The sequence below is a fragment of the Garra rufa genome, chromosome 12, assembly GCF_049309525.1.
Source record: "Garra rufa chromosome 12, GarRuf1.0, whole genome shotgun sequence".
Classification (NCBI taxonomy): domain Eukaryota; kingdom Metazoa; phylum Chordata; class Actinopteri; order Cypriniformes; family Cyprinidae; genus Garra; species Garra rufa.
Genome location: NC_133372.1, coordinates 19,183,364 through 19,204,458, shown reverse-complemented (window position 1 = coordinate 19,204,458; position 21,095 = coordinate 19,183,364). Strand labels below are relative to the sequence as shown.

Sequence of the window (21,095 nt, the reverse complement as noted above, 5' to 3'; positions counted from 1 at the left end):
TTACCTGTATCAATACAAAAAAAAATTACTAAGATTAAATGTATTTAAATACAAAATACAGTATAGTATTTCAAATACATGTATTTGACAATTACTTAAATGCATTTCTATTTGAAATACTGCTGAGCAAAAGTTTTGCATATAATCAAAATTGAAGGAAACTCTAAAGTATTAAACCATAAGGGTGGAAAGGGTGTTATATTTTTATTATATAATCAATGTGCATCCATCGCGGCCAAATTAAACAGACCAAACAAACATTTTTCAAGAGAGGAGGCCTTTCAGAGTTTTGCCTGAGCATGGAAAACATCAAAATGCATTAATTCCCCCTGGCAGCTAAATGTGGTGAAACAGATCTGCCTTAGTCTAAATATTTGATGCAGTTTTTGGTGGTCTGAGTTGACTCGGTGTGTATAAACATGAGGTGTGTTCTGTGCGTCATGGCTCAGGTGGCGGATTTGTAAGCTAGAACTCATGAATGTCACAACATCCTTGTTCGTACACTGGCCCGTACTGTGCTTGATAAACATAACTACTGCCATCTGCCTCAGACTGCAAAAGGAAATGGAAGAGAAATCTGTGATTACACATTGTGTTCTCAACCATTTCAAAATATGGCACATACAAAACTGGGAAAAAAAGACAAGATCAGAACAACAATAGCTTAGTCAGCCCACCCAAGGAAGTAATCATCATGTTCAACAGCAGATGGGTCAATGACAAACAAGAGAATGCACAAAACAGAAGAAGAAAGCACATGTGCTAAGTAGAAATGTACTGGGTGGTTGGTTTCATATGGGTTTAAACAACTTTTTTATGATTTAGACTTGTTTTGCTTGTTATGTTTTGACTGTTATAATATTGTTATGATGTTATTACCAGAACTAATCTTGCCTTGTGATAAAAAAAGGTCAAACTATCTAAATATTTAAAGTTTTTTAGCCTGACACACAGTCAAGATGATCTGTAGGAGCCCTCTTTATGATATAATTTACTTGTTTTACTTTTGGCAGAGAGAAAGAAAAAAAATGAAATTATTATGTGAACTCAAATGAGAAACCAAATTTCCCGTGATTTTTAGATCTTTAATACATCCTGCAGCAATTACGGGGGCCAAGCCGCTGGAAGAACAAAAATGGCAGAAATTGAATGAACGTGAAAAACGGCCAGTTCAGAATTATCGGTGAGAATGAACTTAGAACGAACAGAAGTTCAAATGAAAATGAACAAAGCACGGAAAAAACATTTATTTCTAATCCAGGAGCAGTACAGATTTGTATAGTACTTGTCTGGATAATAAACTAATCAAAACAGCACAACATTACACACAATTTTATAAAGTTGCACCCTGCAGGACTCGAAACCACAACACAACAGGCTTCAGAGCCAGCGGCTCCAATATAATGATTTTCTGACTAACTGTTTAAAAGTTATGAGCAAAAATGGGAATTTTTGGTATCTCACGACCCATAGGTGGCGCTGTTCCCAACTTTGGCATGGACCTTCAGAGCATGGTGTTGATGAAGCATACCAAGTTTCATTTCAATTGATCAAAGTTTGGCCAAGATATAGCCTCTGAACCAATTTTGGGTCAACCTCGTTAACTTTGCGACATCATAACTTTTGAACAATGATGAATGAAAGATGAAAATTGGTTTAGTCAAATCTTTGCAGCTCAGTCCAGAGATTATCTGAGCCAAGTTTGGGAAGAATTGGATCAAATTTGAAGGAAGAGTAGCAAAAAAAAAAAAACTGGATACTGTACTTTTCAAAATGCCCGCTACTGTAATGGGTGGAGTCTTAATGTAAGCGATTGAATGGGATCTGCATGATGAGAGGAATCAGGTGTATTCAATTATATTTTTATAGAACAAGGGGTTCAGGAGTTATTACAATTTTAATGTCGAATTTTTGAACTGGTGGCGCTATAGAGTTGGTCCTAGAGACCCCAGAGTTGGTCAGATCACTATTCATGGCCATCACGTCATTGTTCAATATAATTTATTCAGTCTTTTTTGCTATTTTCAGCTGAATAATTTCGGTTGGCGAATATTCGGTACATCTCTAGTATTAGCCCTCAGAAAACGGCTTGTTTGGATCCGAGGTGCAAGGTGACGTCACTTGGGTGTAGTCATTTCCATAAACACTGCCTCCAGTGCAAGACATCAACGAATAGTCTTCTCGTGTCAAAAGCAAGTAGATTTTACAATCACTGCTGTTATTATCTACACTGGATACAGTATACAGATGCACATTCGCTTTCTGACACAGTCCATGCGCTTGAATCTGTCGTCAGTAGGACAAATTGAGTGAAAGAACATTTGCTTTGACGCATTTGGTTTAAATAGCTCTTTTGCTTCTTTGTAAATATATTAGAATGTTTTAAAGGAATGTTTGGAGTATTTTGTTTTGTAAACGGGGGCACAGTGTCATGGAGAGTTCACAAAGAAACTTTTGTTGAAAGACGAAGCGGTGCTCTGACTGCAGCTGCATCACAAATGGTAAATAAATGCTTTCATAATGCTTTGTCTGGAAATGACCGTTTTATTTTGATCATGTTGTCAAAATGTTCACATGCAATAGTGAGGGGGCGGAGCATTGATGCTGTTGATAACAGTGGCAGATTACTGACAAGCCTTAAAGGGCCCGCCCCTTAAAACAGGTCGTTTTAGACAGAGGGTCAGAATGAGGGTTGAAAATAATAATTTTCACATATTTATTCATTTATTTTTGTGCAAAAACCTTTATTAAAATTATGAGTAAACCTCAAGAAACATATTATAATAATAATTTTAAAAAACAATTCCATGACCCCTTTGAGGTTAAATTTTTTTATTACCTAAACATTTAAAAACATGCTTCAGAATTTCTTCTTTTATACAGCTGACATGAGAGTAAGTAAATGATAACACAATACAGTATAACAAAAACAGTAACATTTTGAAACATTTTTACTATTTAAAATAACTGTTTTCTATTTGAATATATTTTAAAATGTAATTTATTCCTGTGACTTCAAAGCTGAATTTTTAGTATCATTACTCCAGTCACATGATTTTTCAGAAATCATTATAATTTTCTGATTTGCTGTTCAAAAAAACATTTATTATTATTATTATGTTAAAAAAAAAAGCTGAGTATAATTTATTCAGGTTTCTTAGATGAATAGAAAGTTCAGAAGAACAGCATTTATCTGAAATAGAAATCTTTTAACATTATAAATGTCTTTATTATCACTTTTGATCAATTTAAAGCATCCTTGCTAAATAAAAGTATTAATTTCTAAAATTTCTTGTAACATTACAGTGTATAATGTTACAAAAGCTTTTTATTTTCAGATGAATGCTGATCTTTGAATCTTTGGATTATTCATCAAATAATCCTGAAACATGTACTCAACTGTTAAATATTGATAATAATAATAATAATAAATGTTTCTTGGACAGCAAATCAGCATATTAGAATGATTTCTGAAAGATCATGTGACACTGAAGGCTGGAGTAATGATGTTGAAAATTTAGTTTTAATCACAGGAATAAATTACATTTTAAAATATATTAAAATAGAACACAGTTATTTTTAATAGGATAAAATATTTAAACATTTTACTGTTTTTGCTGTATTTGGATCAAATAAATGCAGGCTTGGTGAGTAGAAGAGACTTCTTTTTAAAAAAAATGTTAAAAATCTTACTGTTCAAAAACTTTTGACTGGCAGTGTAAAACAGCAATAAACACCTCTTAATTGTTTATTAACTTCAATCGGTTATTAAAACTAACTTTAAAATAATAGAGATAAATTATGTGTATAATAATCTAAATGTAAAAACATTTAGGCCTATGTATTTATTTATTTAATTTACTTCTTAAAGACTTTCAAATGAGAGATTCTGTCATAAAATCTTTATTTCTGGAACCTGTATATTGGCAATAATATTATCAGTAACTAATACTGTACATCTGTCTGTCACCTACAATAATAATGATCAATAATATACTTTGTATTTCAAAATCTTATTTAAAACAGCTAAAACTACTACCAGAAAAGGATATAGTCTCAATATTTTTTAATACTTTTTTTCTACACTGAAACAGTTGTATACTGCCATTTTTGACTTAATGCAACTAAAATTGTATTAAATTAATATAACATTTTAAAAGATGCTCAAATCTATTTTATTTTATTATTTATTTATTTTTTGTCAGTTTATAAACACATTGCAAAGTAACTGACAAGCACTGCATGCGTTAATCATTTGTGGGATTTAATTAATGTAACATAGCCTATTTAAATCAGAAATATCTCAACTTACTGGTAAAAAGAAACATTAACAAGGAGCTTTATCTGGAAAGCCAGGGTTTGCTTACCTTATTTATGAGTATATGAGGTGACACGGGTAATTATTTGCATTTGTTATTTGCTCTAGTTAATATGGAGATTAAATTAGGTGCTGCTCTCTTTAACCCTGACATTGACAGCTGTGGTGTTTTAAAGTTGATCCCTCACTCACGTTCACAGAGGATTAAGAACTGAAAATGGCAAACGGGTTGAATGTGTATAATAATTGATATCTGGGATAAGCTATGGATAAATGAGCTGGGAAAAGGCTTATGAAAACCTCTGGATGAATGGTCAACACCTGCTGAATTGCTTTTTTCTTATTGGTGGTTATTTTGCTTCAGCTCTTTGCCAGATGCAACATTAATCCGAATCGAATTAGAATCACTTTTATTTGCCACATGTAGAAGAATGCTCAAATAAACCAGGAAGGTATATACAAAGAGCTATTTTAAATATTGCTGAATTAAAACAGCATTGTGGATGTTTTATAAGATGACAGCTTAATTTAACATGGTGTCAGTTCAAATGTTTAGAAACAAAAACATTTAGCTCTGATGTGGTGTTTGCTGAAGGCCCGTCACATATGCAAAAAAAAAACAAAAAAACATGCAAACTCATAATACAACAAAGCATAACCAAATGTGATATATGTGACTCGAGAAAGCATAAATACATCTCATGGTTTTCCTGCATACTGTAATTGACCATGATGAATGCCTTTAATTGTTTGGTGCAGATACCGTCATCATTCTATACATGTAGGCTGTGTGTCAGTTGGGGCAACTTTGTCTTAATTAAGTGTCTATGTGTGCATAGATTTCAGATGGGGGGATGGAGTGGATTTGGCTCTGATCATCTGGGCTAGTCATTTCTGAGGTAAAGTTGCTTCTTATGTGTCTGAAACATCTAACAAAAAGACAATTATTTTAGCCATTACAGTTATGCTTCTGTTTCTCCCTTGCAAATTATTCATACCCCCGGCAAATTCTGACTTAAAGTTACTTTTATTCAACCAGCAAGTTTTTTTTTTTTTGTTTTTTTTTTCAGTAATGACACAGGCGTCTCCCAAAAGATAATAAGATGATGTACAAGAGGCATCATTGAGGAAAAATATTTCTCAGCTTTTATTTACATTTGAACAAAAAGTGGCATCTCCAAAATTATTCATACCCTTTGCAAACTGTCATAGTCTATGGGAAAATCTAAAGTTCTACACCATTCCAAACGGTCCAAGCTGTTCTAAAGCATCCCAATTACCCTGATTCATTGGGAACAGCTGTTTTAATCAACTCAACAGGTGAAAAACAGAAGCTCTCTGCTGTTGGTTTATGGACAGTCATGGCTAAGACAAAGGAGCTCACTGATGACCTGCGGCTGCGCATTGAGGCTGCTCACAAGTCAGGAAAGGGCTATAAGACAATATCTAAATGTTTTGAAGTTCCAGTGTCTAAAAAATACAAGACGTTTCCGGACGTGGCGGAAGCCAAAAGTGACACCTGTGCTGGCCAAGAGGATAGTGAGAGAGGTTAAAAAGAATCCAAGGATCACCACCAAGGCCATCCTGATGAATCTGGGCTCTGCAAGGCCATCCTGATGAATCTGGGCTCTGCTGGTGGCAACATCTCAAGGCAGACAGTCTAACAGACACTGCACACTGCTGGCTTCCTCGGAAGCAGACCAAGGAAGACACCACTTCTTCAGATAAGGCACACAAAAGCCCGCTTGGGCTTTGCAAATGCTCATCTGGACAAAGAAGAAGACTTCTGGACTTCTGTTTTATGGTCAGATGAAACAAAAATTGAATTGTTTGGCCACAATGATGTAGCCTTCATTTGGCGTAAAAAAAAGGAGAAGCCTTCAACCCTAAGAACACCATCCCCACTGTCAAACATGGTGGTGGGAACCTAATGTTTTGGGGGTGTTAATCACTGTAAACGGCACCATGAAAAAGGAGCAATACATCAAAATTCTCTACAACAACATCAGGCAGTCTGCAGAGAAACTTGGCCTTGGGCACCAGTGGACATTTCAGCACGACAATGACCCAAAACACACAGCAAAAGTGGTGAAGAAATGGTTAGCAGACAAAAACATTAACGTTTTGCAGTGGCCCAGCCAGAGTCCTGACTTAAATCCCATTGAGAATCTGTGGAGGGAGTTAAAAATCAGGGTGATGGCAAGGAGACCCTCCAACCTGAAAGAGTTGGAGCTCATCGCTAAAGATGAATCGGCAAAAATACCAGTGGAGACATGCAAAAAGCTGGTCAGCAATTATAGGAAGAGTTTGATTGCAGTAATAGCCAATAAAGGCTTTTCTATTGATTATTGAGAAGGGTATGAATAATTTTGGACATGCCACTTTTTGTTCAAATGTAAATAAAAGATAAGTAATAATTTTTTTCCACAATGATGCCTCTTGTACATTGTCTTATTATCTTCTGGGAAACGTCTGTGTCATTTCTAAAAAAAAAAAAAAAAAAAAAAAAAAACCTTGCTGGTTGAATAAAAGTAACTTTAAGTCAGAATTTACCAGGGGTGTGAATAATTTCATGCTTGACTGTAGTTAATATAGTTACTTTATTTTAAGTATAAAAATTATAATAACGCTGGTCCTGAAAATTTAATTTAGAGTAGATAAATCGTTGAGATTAATATACTGAGAGAAGAGAAATGGAGGAAGCATCCAAATCTGAAATGAGTGTGCCATTGCTTACTACAGTACATGGTTATGGATAGAGCATCAAATCTACATATTGTGTGCTTTATGTCACAAAGTGCATAATCTGCCCACAGGTTTAAAGAATAACTCACCCAAAACTGAAAGTCCATGTAACAGTCAAAGGTCATCAAAAGAGTTTAATTATCAGCATTCTTCAGAATATCTTCTATTGTCTTCTGCAGAAGAAAGAAAGAAAGTCATACAAGTTTGGAAAGACACGACGGAGACTACATGATGACAGATTTTTAATTTTTTAGATGAACTATCCCTGCTGCTTAAAATTTCACAGGCACAAAAATGTAAAAAAAAAATTGATAATGAATAATTAATAATATTATTATATGTTAATAAACAATATAATTATATGTTAATAAATACGACTCTTTATTGTCTGTTGTGTTCAACTGATTATTAATACTAAATGAATACTTGAAATACTATAAGTACTAATTTAACAGAGATAAATTATGTGTAACAGTATAAATAAAAATGTAAGAATTTATTATTTTATTATTTAATATTATTATAATAATTTTATATGTCATGATGTCGTTTAAAATAGCTGAACTATAACCAACTACTGTAAATCTTAATCGTAATATTACAAATTACCACTAGATGGCGTAAAATACATGGTTATGGCCAAATAGACGTATTAAGTTTATACCATTATAATTCAAGGCAAAATGCTTTTTTGGTTTATAATAATAATAATAATAATAATAATAATAATAATAATAATAATAATAATAATAATAATAATAATAATAATTTTAAAAACAACAAAAATAATAAAATATAATTCATTAGTAATTCATAAATATCAATTACTAGTGCGTTGTAATTGAAATAATAATATATAATTCATTCTTAATTCTTACATATTAATTACTAGTGCGTTTTGTAATACTTAAATGAATATAAATATAAAGAAAGATGCAAAGAAATAACAATAAAAGATTATGCTAAACTATTAAGGTTTAAGGTGATCTTCTTTAATAATAATAATAATAATATTAATAATAATAAAATGCTTATAAACAACAATTATAAAATATCATTACTTATTGATTCAAAAATACAAATTACTAGTGTGTTTTGTAATATTTATAAATAAAGAAATAAAGAAATATTTTGACAAATACAAAGAAATAACAAAATATTATGCATAACTTATTAAGGTTTAAGGTTATTTTCATTAATAATAATAATAATAATAATAATAATAATAATATATAATATTCATAAATATCAATTACCAGTGTGTTTTGTAATATTTCTACAAATGTAAAGGAATAAAGAAATCTAAAGAAAAAATACAAAGAAATAACAATAAAAGATTATACAAAACTATTAACGTTTAAACTTAAGCTTCATTAACAAAAATAATAATAATTAAATGTTTATAAACAACAATAATAAATATCATGAATATCAATTACGTGTGTTTTGCAATATTTATGAATATAAAGGTATAAATAAATATAAAGAAATACAAATAAATAATAAAATATTATCCAAACTTATTAGGGTTTAAGGTTATCTTCATTAATAATAATAATAATAATAATAATAATAATAATAATAATAATAATAATAATAATACATTTATAAACAATAATACTTAAATATAATTACTTATTAATTTATAAATATAAATTAATAGTGTGTTTTGTAATATTTATGAATATAAAGGAATAAAGAAATTTAAAGAAAAATACCAAGAAATAACAATAAAAAATTATACAAAATTATTAACGTTTAGAGCTATCTTCATTAATAATCATCATAATAATAATAAAATATAAAATCAATTATTAATTCATAAATATCAATTACCAGTGTGTTTTGTAATATTTATACAAATGTAAAGGAATAAAGAAATAGAAAGAAAAAATACAAAGAAATAACAATAAAAGATTTTACAAAACTATTAAGGTTTAAAGTTATCTTCATTAATAAACAATAATAATAATAATAATGATAATAATAATAATAATAAATGTTTATCATCAGTAATAATACATTATCATTAATTATTAATTCATAAATATCAATTAATAGTGTGTTTTGTATTATTTATATGAATATGAATTAATAAAGAAAAAATCTAAAGCATAACAATAAAACGTTAGATAAAACTAATAAGGTTTAAGGTTATCTTCAATAATAATAATAATAATAATGATTTATTAATGATTTATTATAATTTATTGTAATTTATTATTATTGATGATAAACATTTATTATTAATAAATGTTTATCATCAATAATAATAAATTACAATAAATTATAATAAATCATTAATTATTAATTCATAAACATCAATTACTAGTGTGTTTTGTGATTTTATATGAATATGAATTAAGAAAAATTCCAAAGCATAACAATAAAACATTAACTAATAACAATAATATATATATTTTTAATATTTAATATAAAGGAATAAATAAATATAAATAAAAATACAAAGAAATAACAATAAAGCATTATTTAAAACTATTCAGTTTATAATTCATAATGTCAAACAACAACAAAAAAATGAATGTCACAATGAAAGTGTACAACTTACCACTAGATGGCGCAAAATGCATAGTAAAAGTTGGAAATAGCTTCCCAAAATACATGTCGGGAAGCTATACCCAACAATGAATTGAATAGTATTCAGCAGTGTTTATACTCAATGCATGTGCTGCAGTACAGTTTAATGAGTCTGATCATATTGTGTTTCAATCAGTCACTCAAACATTGAGAATGACAGCATTCAATTCATTTGTAAATCATACTAAATTATATGGATCTTCAGTGTGCCTTTATGAGTAACTCAAGAAGTGTGGAGAGCAAAAATGTAAAAACTGCAAAAATCTAAAAACACTGTTGAATGTTAACCCCATTAAGAGCACATGTACTGTATGACAGTATAATAAGAGAATCCCTCCTTGACACACAGTATGACGCATCTCTGATCTTGCTGATTAGTCATGAGTCATGAATTGTGGCCAGCTTGCTCACATTGCAACAGAAGAAATCAATTGCTATTATTACCCCTGTTGCCCCAGAGACTGGTTTTACTGGTTTTCCCTAATGAATGTACAAAGCTAATATTGCATTTATGCTTTATGGTAATACTCTTACAACAAGTTTACTTGAACAGCAAATTCATTGGAACGGTAATGCATGATTCCATATTCCTCCTCTAAATCAGGAGCTGCTGGGATGCTATATTGCATTTCATGCTTTAGTCTAATATCTAAACCCCTGTACTGAGCATATTGGTGTAACCTATTATAAACGCAATAGCAGATTATCATGTATGATAGAGAAACACATGGTCTTACACAGGAAGCCCAATTGTTACCACAGGAAGTTTCTAGCTTCTAGCTCCTTGGGAGCAGGGAAGTCAGAAAGCCAATGGTGGTTACAGAGGTTTCAAACAGGAGATGACTCCCCAGGGTATAACCAAATTCAAACCAAAGATAGAACAAAAGCAGACTGAACAGATTTATGAACAGCCTATAGCTATAAACTAAAATACCATTCATGAAATAAAATATTGTTCATTAATAAAGAGAAAACATGATGAAATCTGAGAAAATATGACGAGATGAATGCATCAAGCTCAGTCTTTACAATGAGTGTATTATTCTTTGCTCTTATTTCATCATGTAGCTGTCAAAACTAAATCTTGGCTTGATTAAAGAGAAAAACGTTTTTTACAGTATATTTAAAATATATTGTATTTTACTATTATTTATTTAATTAACTTGTGAAGACGTTGCAAAAACAAATTCAGGAATCAAGTTTGAATCTTCAAAGAAATAGAATATAAATAATAATAATAATTTAAAAATATATTATTATTAAGCACTACTTATGTTTTACATAAATCCCTGTATAAATGTCATAAATAGACAATATAGCATATAAAAAAATTATTCCTACATTTTTGACAGGTTGAAGCTTACAGAAAACACCGACCCCACCTAGAATCAGTTTTGTGTAAAATATAATTCCACAAAGGCAGAGGAAATACTCTCTGATGTGTTTCTGTAATTGTCAAACATCAAGCGCTGATGTAATCTGATACTTGGCTCTAGTAAATATACAAGAATGATTTAAACTCTATATTTGGCAGTGTGCATGGACACTCATGGGAAAATGCTTGCATAGAGTTTCTGATCACATGACTGGAAGTGTAGGATTTGACTCCAGCTGGGAGAGCAGAGGAGAGGAGCGTGTTCAATAATACACGCATTCAAAACAGTCGCATTTCCACGTCCCGGTGCGTGGATCTGCCACGGAAAACTATTGCATTGCTTTCTTGAAACTTTTAAAGCTTTTACACATTGCTTTTTATATATCATAGAAGGATATTTCGGCAGCGTCATGGGAATTGGGAAGTTTACCGGCTGCGCTATGGAATAGCCCAAGTCGAGGATCCGATGTGTTTTCTTCAGAATCAGGAAGAAATACGAGCTAACTTGGAGAGAAGTGGAGGGGTTTAACTTCTTACTGACATTCCTCCTTTTTGCTCCCTTGAGTTTGATTCAAAGTTATTAAGAGGCAAGATGGCGGCCGATCCCGTGCAGGTGAGAGAATTATTTTATCTTTTATTTACTAACCGTTCGCTTCAAAACTATCAACTCAATTTGATCGCGGTACGTTTGTTTTCATCTGATTACTACTTTAAATTTTCAACACTCTCTTGAGCATTATATAGTGACTTTTAACTGTGTCTGAAAGGGTTAAATGTGGCCTAGAAATATTGACACAGACCAACTGTTGCTTCAATCCCAACCCATAGTTAAACTATGCAGTTTTACTGCAAACGAAGTATATTATATATTTAACAATATTTACAGAACTAACTCACAACAGCGGTTACCTAATGTTTGTACCTCTTTGTGTTTATTCGCATAATGTAGCTTAATGTTAGTTTATTGTTTCTACAGCGGTGTATTTACACGTTTACTATTTGAAAACACATTTATTTCCTTTTTGTAAACTGCTTGGAATGTACTAATGTCCTTTCGTTTTCTCAAAAACCATGAGAGCTGTTTTCATGAAGGAAATAATAAATGAATAAAAACGTATGGCTAAACTAAACAGGAGTGTGTAAGTGCTCACGAAATAAATGTAAAAACTGTGAAGCAGAAACTCTCTTTTGTGCTTGTGTCGTGAGGGGAAAATCTGGAGTAAAATCTATTATTAGTAACATATCCTGAACGATTCCACCCTGGCAACTCCCTGAAACACTGCTGAATATTGTATGAGGCAATGTCAGTGTTTGTTTGTCTGCTTTTTATGAAACAAGTTTTTGAAAAACATCAGTTTAAAATTACATTAGCTACGATTTATATTAAGAAAACGTGGACTTTTACAAACAACTGATGTCAACACCAGCACTGAACAATATTCAAGTTGTTGACTTGATTCGGAATTAATATAGAGAAGTAAACTGGCTTTTTGCAAATTAAAGATCATGTAAATGGATATTTTGACTTACGTAAGGGTTTTAATTTGATGATAGTCACATCATTGGTAATGCAAACCAAAGTTTGTGTCTCATTTTGATCGGTTTATTTCCTAAAAGGAAATAACATGTTATATTGTGCTATTTTGGCTTTTTTAACTGGTTAAACCCTTTATGTTTATTCATAACGTAGGCGTGCTGACACAGCTGTCATTATAAAGATACAAAATATGATTCAAGTGAAAACAATACAAAGTAGTATGTTTCTTTGATGAGTAAACAATTAGTGTAGAAAGTAAATGGTTGTGAATCAGGCCTTTGTGAATAGGAACTCTTGTCATTTTGTTGCTTTGAGAGGGAGTAGTTTGATTGCAGTGTTTGGGTTGTGTCTCCTCCCCATCTAATTGCAGTGAGGCACAACTGAAACCCAACAAGTTAACTGATACTTTTTAGTTTGAATGTTCAGAGGGTATCTTCTGGTCCTTATCTGCAGCCAAATCACCTGTAGGAGAGAGAAGCATTAGTTCATAAATGCCACAGTCTTTTGGAAGGAAGTTATTTGTGTAGCTAATGAAGAGGATGTAAAGAGAAGCCAATTTTATTTTCTTTAAAATCTAGTCATTCTCAAACACACTGGCATAAGCAGTCCACAAAATATCTGTTTGTTTGCTGAAGTTAAGGGTATGTTTCTTTGAAAAGGAATTCCACTGCAAGTTTCGGTTTTCTTCCTGTCTTGCTACTCTGAATGGTGCTTTGTTTGTTCTTTCTTTCTTTGTTTTGTAATTTATTTAACTGTAATATGTTTAAAAATGTATATATTCTTAATTCTTTAAAACAAATTATAAAGTTGAGAAAACAAGCTGTGCACTCATTGTCACGAGTCGACAATGGTATACAAAAAATGTGTTATGTTAAATATGTCAGATGCATGTCTTTCACAGAACAAATTGATGAATAAACCACTGATGTCTCATTAACTATTTTAATTATATCCTTGCTACCTTTCTGGGCCTTAAACATTTTTCTCTATGAGAAAGCTCTCGGGTTTTAGCAAAAATATCTTAATTTGTGTTCCGAAAAGGTCTTGCAGGTTTGGAAGAACATGTGGGTGAGTAATAATTTTTGGGTGAACTGTCTCTTTAAATATAGCTGTAGGTAGCAGTTTGCAGAATGCATATGGACTTCTATGTTGATAAATAATCAGTCAAAAGTGACAGGAAGTGTAATGTTGCATCTCAATATTGATATAGATTGCAGATTGATTACAAAGACATTTCTAAAATCAAGCACCAGTATATAATAACCATCATTAGTGTTTTTGTCTAATTCCATGGCTAAAAGTAAAAATCAGTTTTTTCCTAAAATGTCAAATACTGAAAAACATTTCATGGCTTATGGGTCAATCAGGAGGCAAATTGTTCCTCACGGGGAGTGAAAATTAATAAATGAATTTTTTGAACTATTTAATATTTATAGATGTTTTAACTGATTAAATTTATTGCTACTGAAATTTAAAGTTTTAATACTGGTTGTTACGCAAGCGTACATCCCATCCATCGGTTAGCCACAGACCTGTCAAGAACCTTCCTGTAAAACAGGAAAGAGCAGCTTGACCTACATGTAGAATGACAAATCAGGTTTTAACGTCATTATTATTAGTTTGTTTTAAATGTGGCATTAAGGTGGAAAATCTGTCTTTGTTAATTTTCATTTTTACGTGGCAAGTCATCAGACATATATTCCCTTTTAATTTAGTTCTATTAAGAACCCTGTGCAAGATGTTTCCTGAGTAATCAGTAACAGAGCAAAAGGTCTATTGGCTTATGTGTTTGCTGTGAGTGCGAGTTAACTGCAGTGGTGCTAAAGGTAATGGAACAGATAAAGTAGTGGGTTAGAGGAAAGTCTTTTCACTGCCTTGGGTCCTGGGGGTCATGGTTAAACCATAATAGGATGAGCTCTGAGATAAAACTCAAAGGATAGTACTCAACCCCTCATTGGCTCTGAGTCTGAGCTCATTCATGAGACTTTTCAGTGGGTGGAGTCTCAGAGAACTGACCACAGTCACTGATGTCATGGAGGCCCAGCATGGAGGGCTTCACATGTTGGGGCTCCCCTCCCTACTCCTTTTTAACTCCCAAAAGTAAACGGGGCAATGACGTGATGCTAGTTTTATGTGTCTATATGGTTTAATTAAATTTAAAATGGATAAAAATGTAAAATAAATGTGCAAAATAATTGCATACATTCTCTTTTTTATGGACCAAGTCTAAATGTTCTGGTTTTAATTCATTTTGAGATAATATTTGGGGGATGACTGCAAAAATGTCAATGTGGTGTAACCGTAAAATCTTGTTTAAAAAAGGTGAAAATCCAGATCAGCTAGTTTGGCATAATCTTACCTTAGTACTATTTAATACTAAATAAAAGTAAATGGAACACCATTGTTCTGAATATTGTAACTAATTTGGGGAATTATGTGAGTCAAGTCAAATTCCTTAAGTGTCAAGGTGGTGTAACCATATAAACGCATGGATGATAGAACTTAGAAATACTTAGCTCAAAGTGCTTCACAAATTATAAGAGGCATTAAAAAAACAATACAGCAATACAGTTTCAGTAGTTTTCTCATACAGAGAAGCTCAGAATGTCAAGGGGAAAGAGTGAATCTGCAGTATGAGTTTCAGTCTTTCTCTCTCTGTTTGCTTCGCTATTGTCCAGTAGTGTGCTTCATTGATGCAACTCTGACCACACTGAGGAACACCAGTTTCAGAGATTCCTCTTATTTAGAAATTTTTTGTATGCATCCCGACAGGTTGAAATTAAATGTGCTGTTTAAAAAGTTACCAGTCTGTCGTGTTTGAAAGTGACATACACTAAACCAGTGCTTCTCAACCACTGGGAAATTATCAAAAATTTCTACTATCTCTATTATGTTTCATTGTTAAATTTATTTTAAGTTAGTGCTGTTGGTCATCGTTATGTCTGTTTTTAGGTTTTATAAATATTTAACCAATGAAAGCATTTATAAGAGATTGTGACTAAACCTCTTAACCATTGGATGCTGAAATTGTCAATCAAACCTCATAACTTCACCCACCTCCAATCAGAATAAAGTGCCGCAATGCGCAGTTCGAAGACAGTCTTCTACTTCTTCGCAATGCAGGGTAAATAAAGAACTGATGTTTGAATGAGTGCAGCGTTTTCTCAAGAAACTGTCTATAAAGACTAATGTTTTTGTGTGTTTGAAGAGCGGAGAAGAGTCTTAAGGCCCTGATATACTTCAAATAAAATCGAAGAATGAGCTGATACGGTGTCATTTTAAACAAAGTCAGGCTGAAATGAAGTTTGTTTCAGCAGTTTGAAAAAGCTCACCAAAGCAAACTTTCTGGAGGAGTTTGTTTTGGCTCCTAAACACCTTTGAGCTACCATTGGTCTGTTGTGATTACTCAATCGGTGGGTGTGTTCTGGAACTCCACCTTCTTTGACGGGATATTTTTTTTTCCGTTTTATTACTCATTCCACGTAGTTCAGACAGGAGAACTGCATCCAAAACAACAACAGTTACTAGCAATATGAATACATTGGAGTGTTGAATAGCTGAGCTGGTAAAAATATATCTCCACCTGTATGATCGCTCTTGGAGAGACTTGAAAGATTCTAAGAATGCATTTAAATCCTAGAAAGAAAATGCAATGAAGCATGAGTTATGCAGAGACATGGAGAAACAGCCGATGCAATTTTTCCAAAGCAATAAAAAGAATGAATGGAAAGAGTGGAGATAGACGGCGAGTAGTAAATATATGTTTCAAAGAAATGTTGCACCATACTGCTGCTGCTGTAAATGAAATGCCAAAAGAACATACAATAATAAACATTCTTTTTATCGAAATTAAATTATGACACCACATAAAATAAAAAGGTGCAATTATTTACCCAGTGTTATAAAATAAAGTAAAAAAAAAAAAAAAATCTATGAGCCATTTACACATCCCATAAAGGACTGATTATAGAAATGGGATAGTTATTTTGTATTGCTCTGAACTGTTGCTAATCATTATTCTTTTGTTTATAATATTCTGACCATTGGATGATTGTGACTTAGATACACCATCATTGAATGTTGAAGAAAAAAGTTTGGGAAACACTGCTCTAAACCCTACTCTAAGCCTAACCAATAGCTTGAACAAAAGTAAACATGATATAAAGTTATTTCAGCTTGCTTCTGCAAGGCTTTACACTCTTTTGTCGAGCGTTGTGACTCTGTTTCACAGAAATGCAATGCTGTACAAGGTGGTAGTGGTGCAACGGATCACAAAACTCACGGTTCGGATCATATCACGGATTTGGAGTCACGGATCGGATCATTTTTTCGGATCAGCAAAAAACAAACAAAACAAAAAAAAGTTAGTTTTTTTAATAATTACTGAATGCTAACTTTAAGTACTTCTAATCCACAGCAAAAACTACTAGCTGAACTAATAAAGTCAATTACAAAAATGAAAAGTGTAGATGAATACAAAATAAAGTTACTAATAAAATCAATAACACTAGTATTCAGGTGCAGAAATTTAATATTTAATTGTAAAATAACTAGTGCTTCTCACTGCAGGTATTTATAGGACGCTGTCTCTTTAAGGCCTAATGCACGTCTCTGATACTGGCACGCATCTTTCTCAGCTGTTTCGGTTCACTGAAGACATAACCGACTGTGTTTACCAGAATACCAAAACAGGTATTAAACATAACTTTGTATGTATGTTAAAGGTTGTATCAGCGATTTCTAGCCTGAAACATAAAGCGTCAAATTCAGCTGACCTTTCATCACGATCCGCTCGCTGCCTGCCCCATAAATTGTCTGTGAAAAAAACGCATCTCTCTGGTCAGCCTAGGGTCCGAGATATGCCAAAAAAACAATCGGCACTACCAACCTTTCCACAGCAAAACAAACAGTGTTCCAACCAATCAGCGTCAGGGGTTTGGTGTTGTGGACTTTCGCTCCGCCTCCCTCACATCCCTGCACCAGTAGGAAAGTCCACAACACCAAACCCCTGACGCTGATTGGTTGGACCACTGTTTGTTTATCTGTGGAATAGTTGATAGTGCCGATTGTTTTTTTGGCATATCTCGGACCCTAGGCTGACCAGAGAGATGCGTTTTTTTCACAGACAATTTATGGGGCAGGCAGCGAGCGGATCGTGAAGAAAGGTCAGCTGAAATTGACACTTTATGTTTTAGGCTAGATAGAAATCGCTGATACAACCTTTAAGAGAAGTTTTAAAGAGGAATCAACCTGTGAATCACGCAGTCTGAATAGCGCATCTCTCTCTGTGCGCGTGCTCGCTTCAGGTATGTGCGGCAGCGGTAAAAAAAAGAAAAAAAAAAAGAAGAAAGAAAGAAACAGCGCGCGTGTTCTCTTTTGCTGCAGCAGTTTAAGTAGTTTGAATGGGTAAATTGACAAGACAAAACATGCAAATCATACCCTTTTACTCTATGATGGTTCAATTTAACAGTTAATCCGCGAACCACATGCGTACCGAACCGTGGGGTCCGGTCCGTACGGATCACGGATCATCTGCGATCCGTTGCACCCCTACAAGGTGGGCTACTGAGCAAGTTTGCTACATCAAATAAGCTATACATAAGGATATGGTTTAGGGCTGGGACAATAAATCAATGCATCATGAGTCGTGGTTCGATTCTGAGATTTTCAGAATACATCGCGATTTTCGTATCAAACGATTCAGAGCTTAGTTTTTAACAGCAGATGGCGCTCTAATATAGTTTTTAACCACACTCAAATGCACACGAAGATGCGTTCAGCTGAGTCTTAGAATACTTTTATGATGCAATATTAATGTAAACACCCTTCGCTTCAAACTTTTCGAACTTTATTAATATTAATTTTAGTGTGTGTGTAAGGAACTGGAATTGTAAGGTACGGCTGTTTCTAAAGCATACTGTGCCATTTGCTGGTAAAAACTAAGCTCAGAATTTATTCGAGAGAAAAATGTGATGCATTCAGAAAGTCTCATAATCATTGCTCGATTTGTGATGCATCGACTTATTTTCCCAGCCCTAGTGTCTGTAGGAATTGGAAGCAAGCAGAGTACGGATGTTTCTAAAGCATGCAGTTAAAAACTAATCTCAGAATAGATTCAAGAGAGAATCACAATGCATTCAGAAAATCTCAGAATCAATGCAGATTTATTGTTCCAGCCCTAATAAAAAGGCATTTTGATAGTTAGAAAATACCATATCGACTTGCTTCTGGAAGACTTTGCGCTATAATGTCGAGTGTTGTGACTCTGTTTCACTGAAATGCAAAGCTTTACAGGTGAGCTACTGAGCAAGTTTACGACATCAAAAAAGCTATAAGGATCTGCTTCTGTGACACAATGTTAAAATATATTTGTTTACTGATCATTCACAACTGTAGAAGTCTTTTGAGGTCATAACATAGTATTGTGCAAGAAATCACACTAAAAAGGATTTATAATCTATAATCTAGCCCTGTAATCACAGAAGTGTTAAAAAGGAATTAAAGTTGTTGGTCTTTTAGTTCCTCTAGTGTTCATTTCAGCAGGAAACTGCAGTGAAGTCTAGACGTACGTTTTCAAAGTTTTACAATGTGATTGGGTTGGAACTATCGCTTTAACTTTATCAATGACCGTAAATTAATATCAAAATGTCTCACTTGTCTGATATCTTGTACAGGTAAATGATCTGAAGGTCTTTTACACCTCAGTGTGCCACACGCCATTTGTCAACCTGTTGTCCGCATTGTGGGAGTTAGTTTGTTATGCAATGTGGCCGCTGTGTTCCCTGTGAGTGGATTTGTTCCACAGCCAGGTCCTTCTCACAGGGTGGGGCATTTATTATGGGAGAAAAACCCAAGCAAGAGTCTTGGCCAATGTCTTTTTGTTTCTTCCTTTCGTCTTATGTACAGTTGTATATGTTCACCCCCCCACCCTGTCACTGACTCATGTTCTCGGCATTTTCTTACTTCAGCGTCAATTCCTGGCTTTTCTGTTAGCTGCAGCATTACTTTCCATGTTCAGCCAGCCAAAGCTTTTACAGGACTCTCCACAGACGGCACACAGAAGTTTCCCTGTCTCTCACTGCTATATATCAGAAAGCTGAGGAGGTGAGGTTGTTCTCCAACCACACTAGGTTCCTAAAACCAGTTTACATCTTCCATTCCCTCTTTGTGACCCTTAAGGTGCAGTGACAGGCGAAAGATTTCCCCAGGCAAATTTTCCAGCGGGTTCAAGTTGTTCAAGTTCACAAATTTGCAACGTTGACCAACAGGTGGATCTTTTTTGTCTTTGAAATCTAAATTTTGCTAGTGTGACAGGACCTTTATGCTGATGTATGGAGCCCTGACGCCTGGAGGTTTTTAAATAGCACAGCAACTCAATGCGGGATTGTTGGTGTCTCCTGCTATTTTCTAGCATGTGGCCAGATTTAAATTAGTAATAATTTGATGTGTGGTTCTAATTGGTTGAATCTAAGGAAGGTTCTATTCTAAATCTATTGAAGATTAAGGCAGCTAGAATTGCAGCATGCTTGATGTCTTTGACCCTCGGTATTTTAAGACCACCACGACCTTAGTCTGAGTCGCCGTCATTCAGCAATAGATTAACAAAGGCTTATCCGACATCAGGCTTACCTTGAATGGAACTCTTCCCTGCCCAAACTAGCTTAAAAGATGGACTGATTTCCACATTTTCACAGTCTCCCCTTGTTAGAAGTTCTTTGTGCTGCTTTATAGTTTTACGTTGAGTGTGGGAATGTATATTTTGAGAGAGTTCTGGGTCCCTAAGATTGCTTGAAGGGTTTTGTGCTATTAAGAGAGAACAATGTTGGGGTCTGTGTGCACAGCTGGAATCGTCCATTTCATGGTAAGAACCAGTTCTGTATTGTTTGGTACATAGTCATTATATTATACACACTTTTTTTTTTGTTTTGTTATGTGTTTATTAGAGGTTGGCTTTGAGTACCTCATAATTGGTTCTGTATTGATTCAAAGAGTCACAGTTCACAAAGAATCATACTTTTTTTACAGCTACAATATGTTGGGGTGCATATCGTCACCGATAGTCTTTCTAAAATAACAAGTATTTGAATGCGATTAATCGCGATTAATCGTTTTGCAGCCCTAATAATAACCCAGAATCAGACTTTTGTTATTGGTGGTGCTGTTGATTTATCCAAATCATTTGAGGAGCTGATCGATTAATAACGACTTCAAGTTTTTCCCATTTTTGCGTAAAGGCTTGTCTTGACAAGTCTTTATTAAACTTCACAGACTTCATTGAATGAGTACAATAAAACAGGGACCAGTTATTCTGACTAAAATACATGTTTTGTTACATTAAATATGCAGTTTGTTAACATTAAATGTAGGTTTAAAGGTGTAACACAAATAATATTAACAGCAGACAACTCTTATGACAGCAGAAACTCTAAAGGAATTGCTGTAATTGAATATGAATGTATTATTTTTATATTTTAACCATATATTTTTTGCGCGTAGCATATAGCATACGTGAATACAGTCAA

At 33.4% G+C, this 21,095-nt stretch overlaps 1 protein-coding gene across 1 annotated transcript in view; it reads left to right on the top strand.

Moving 5' to 3' along the window:
- Window positions 1-11,266: 11,266 nt before the first annotated feature.
- pkn2b (protein kinase N2b) overlaps window positions 11,267-21,095 on the top strand; it is a 52,263-nt gene continuing 42,434 nt past the window's right edge. The window contains exon 1 of the mRNA XM_073851397.1: window positions 11,267-11,649. Coding sequence (XP_073707498.1) covers window positions 11,629-11,649 — 21 coding nt within the window. The 5' untranslated portion in view covers window positions 11,267-11,628. The remainder of the gene's footprint in view (window positions 11,650-21,095) is intronic.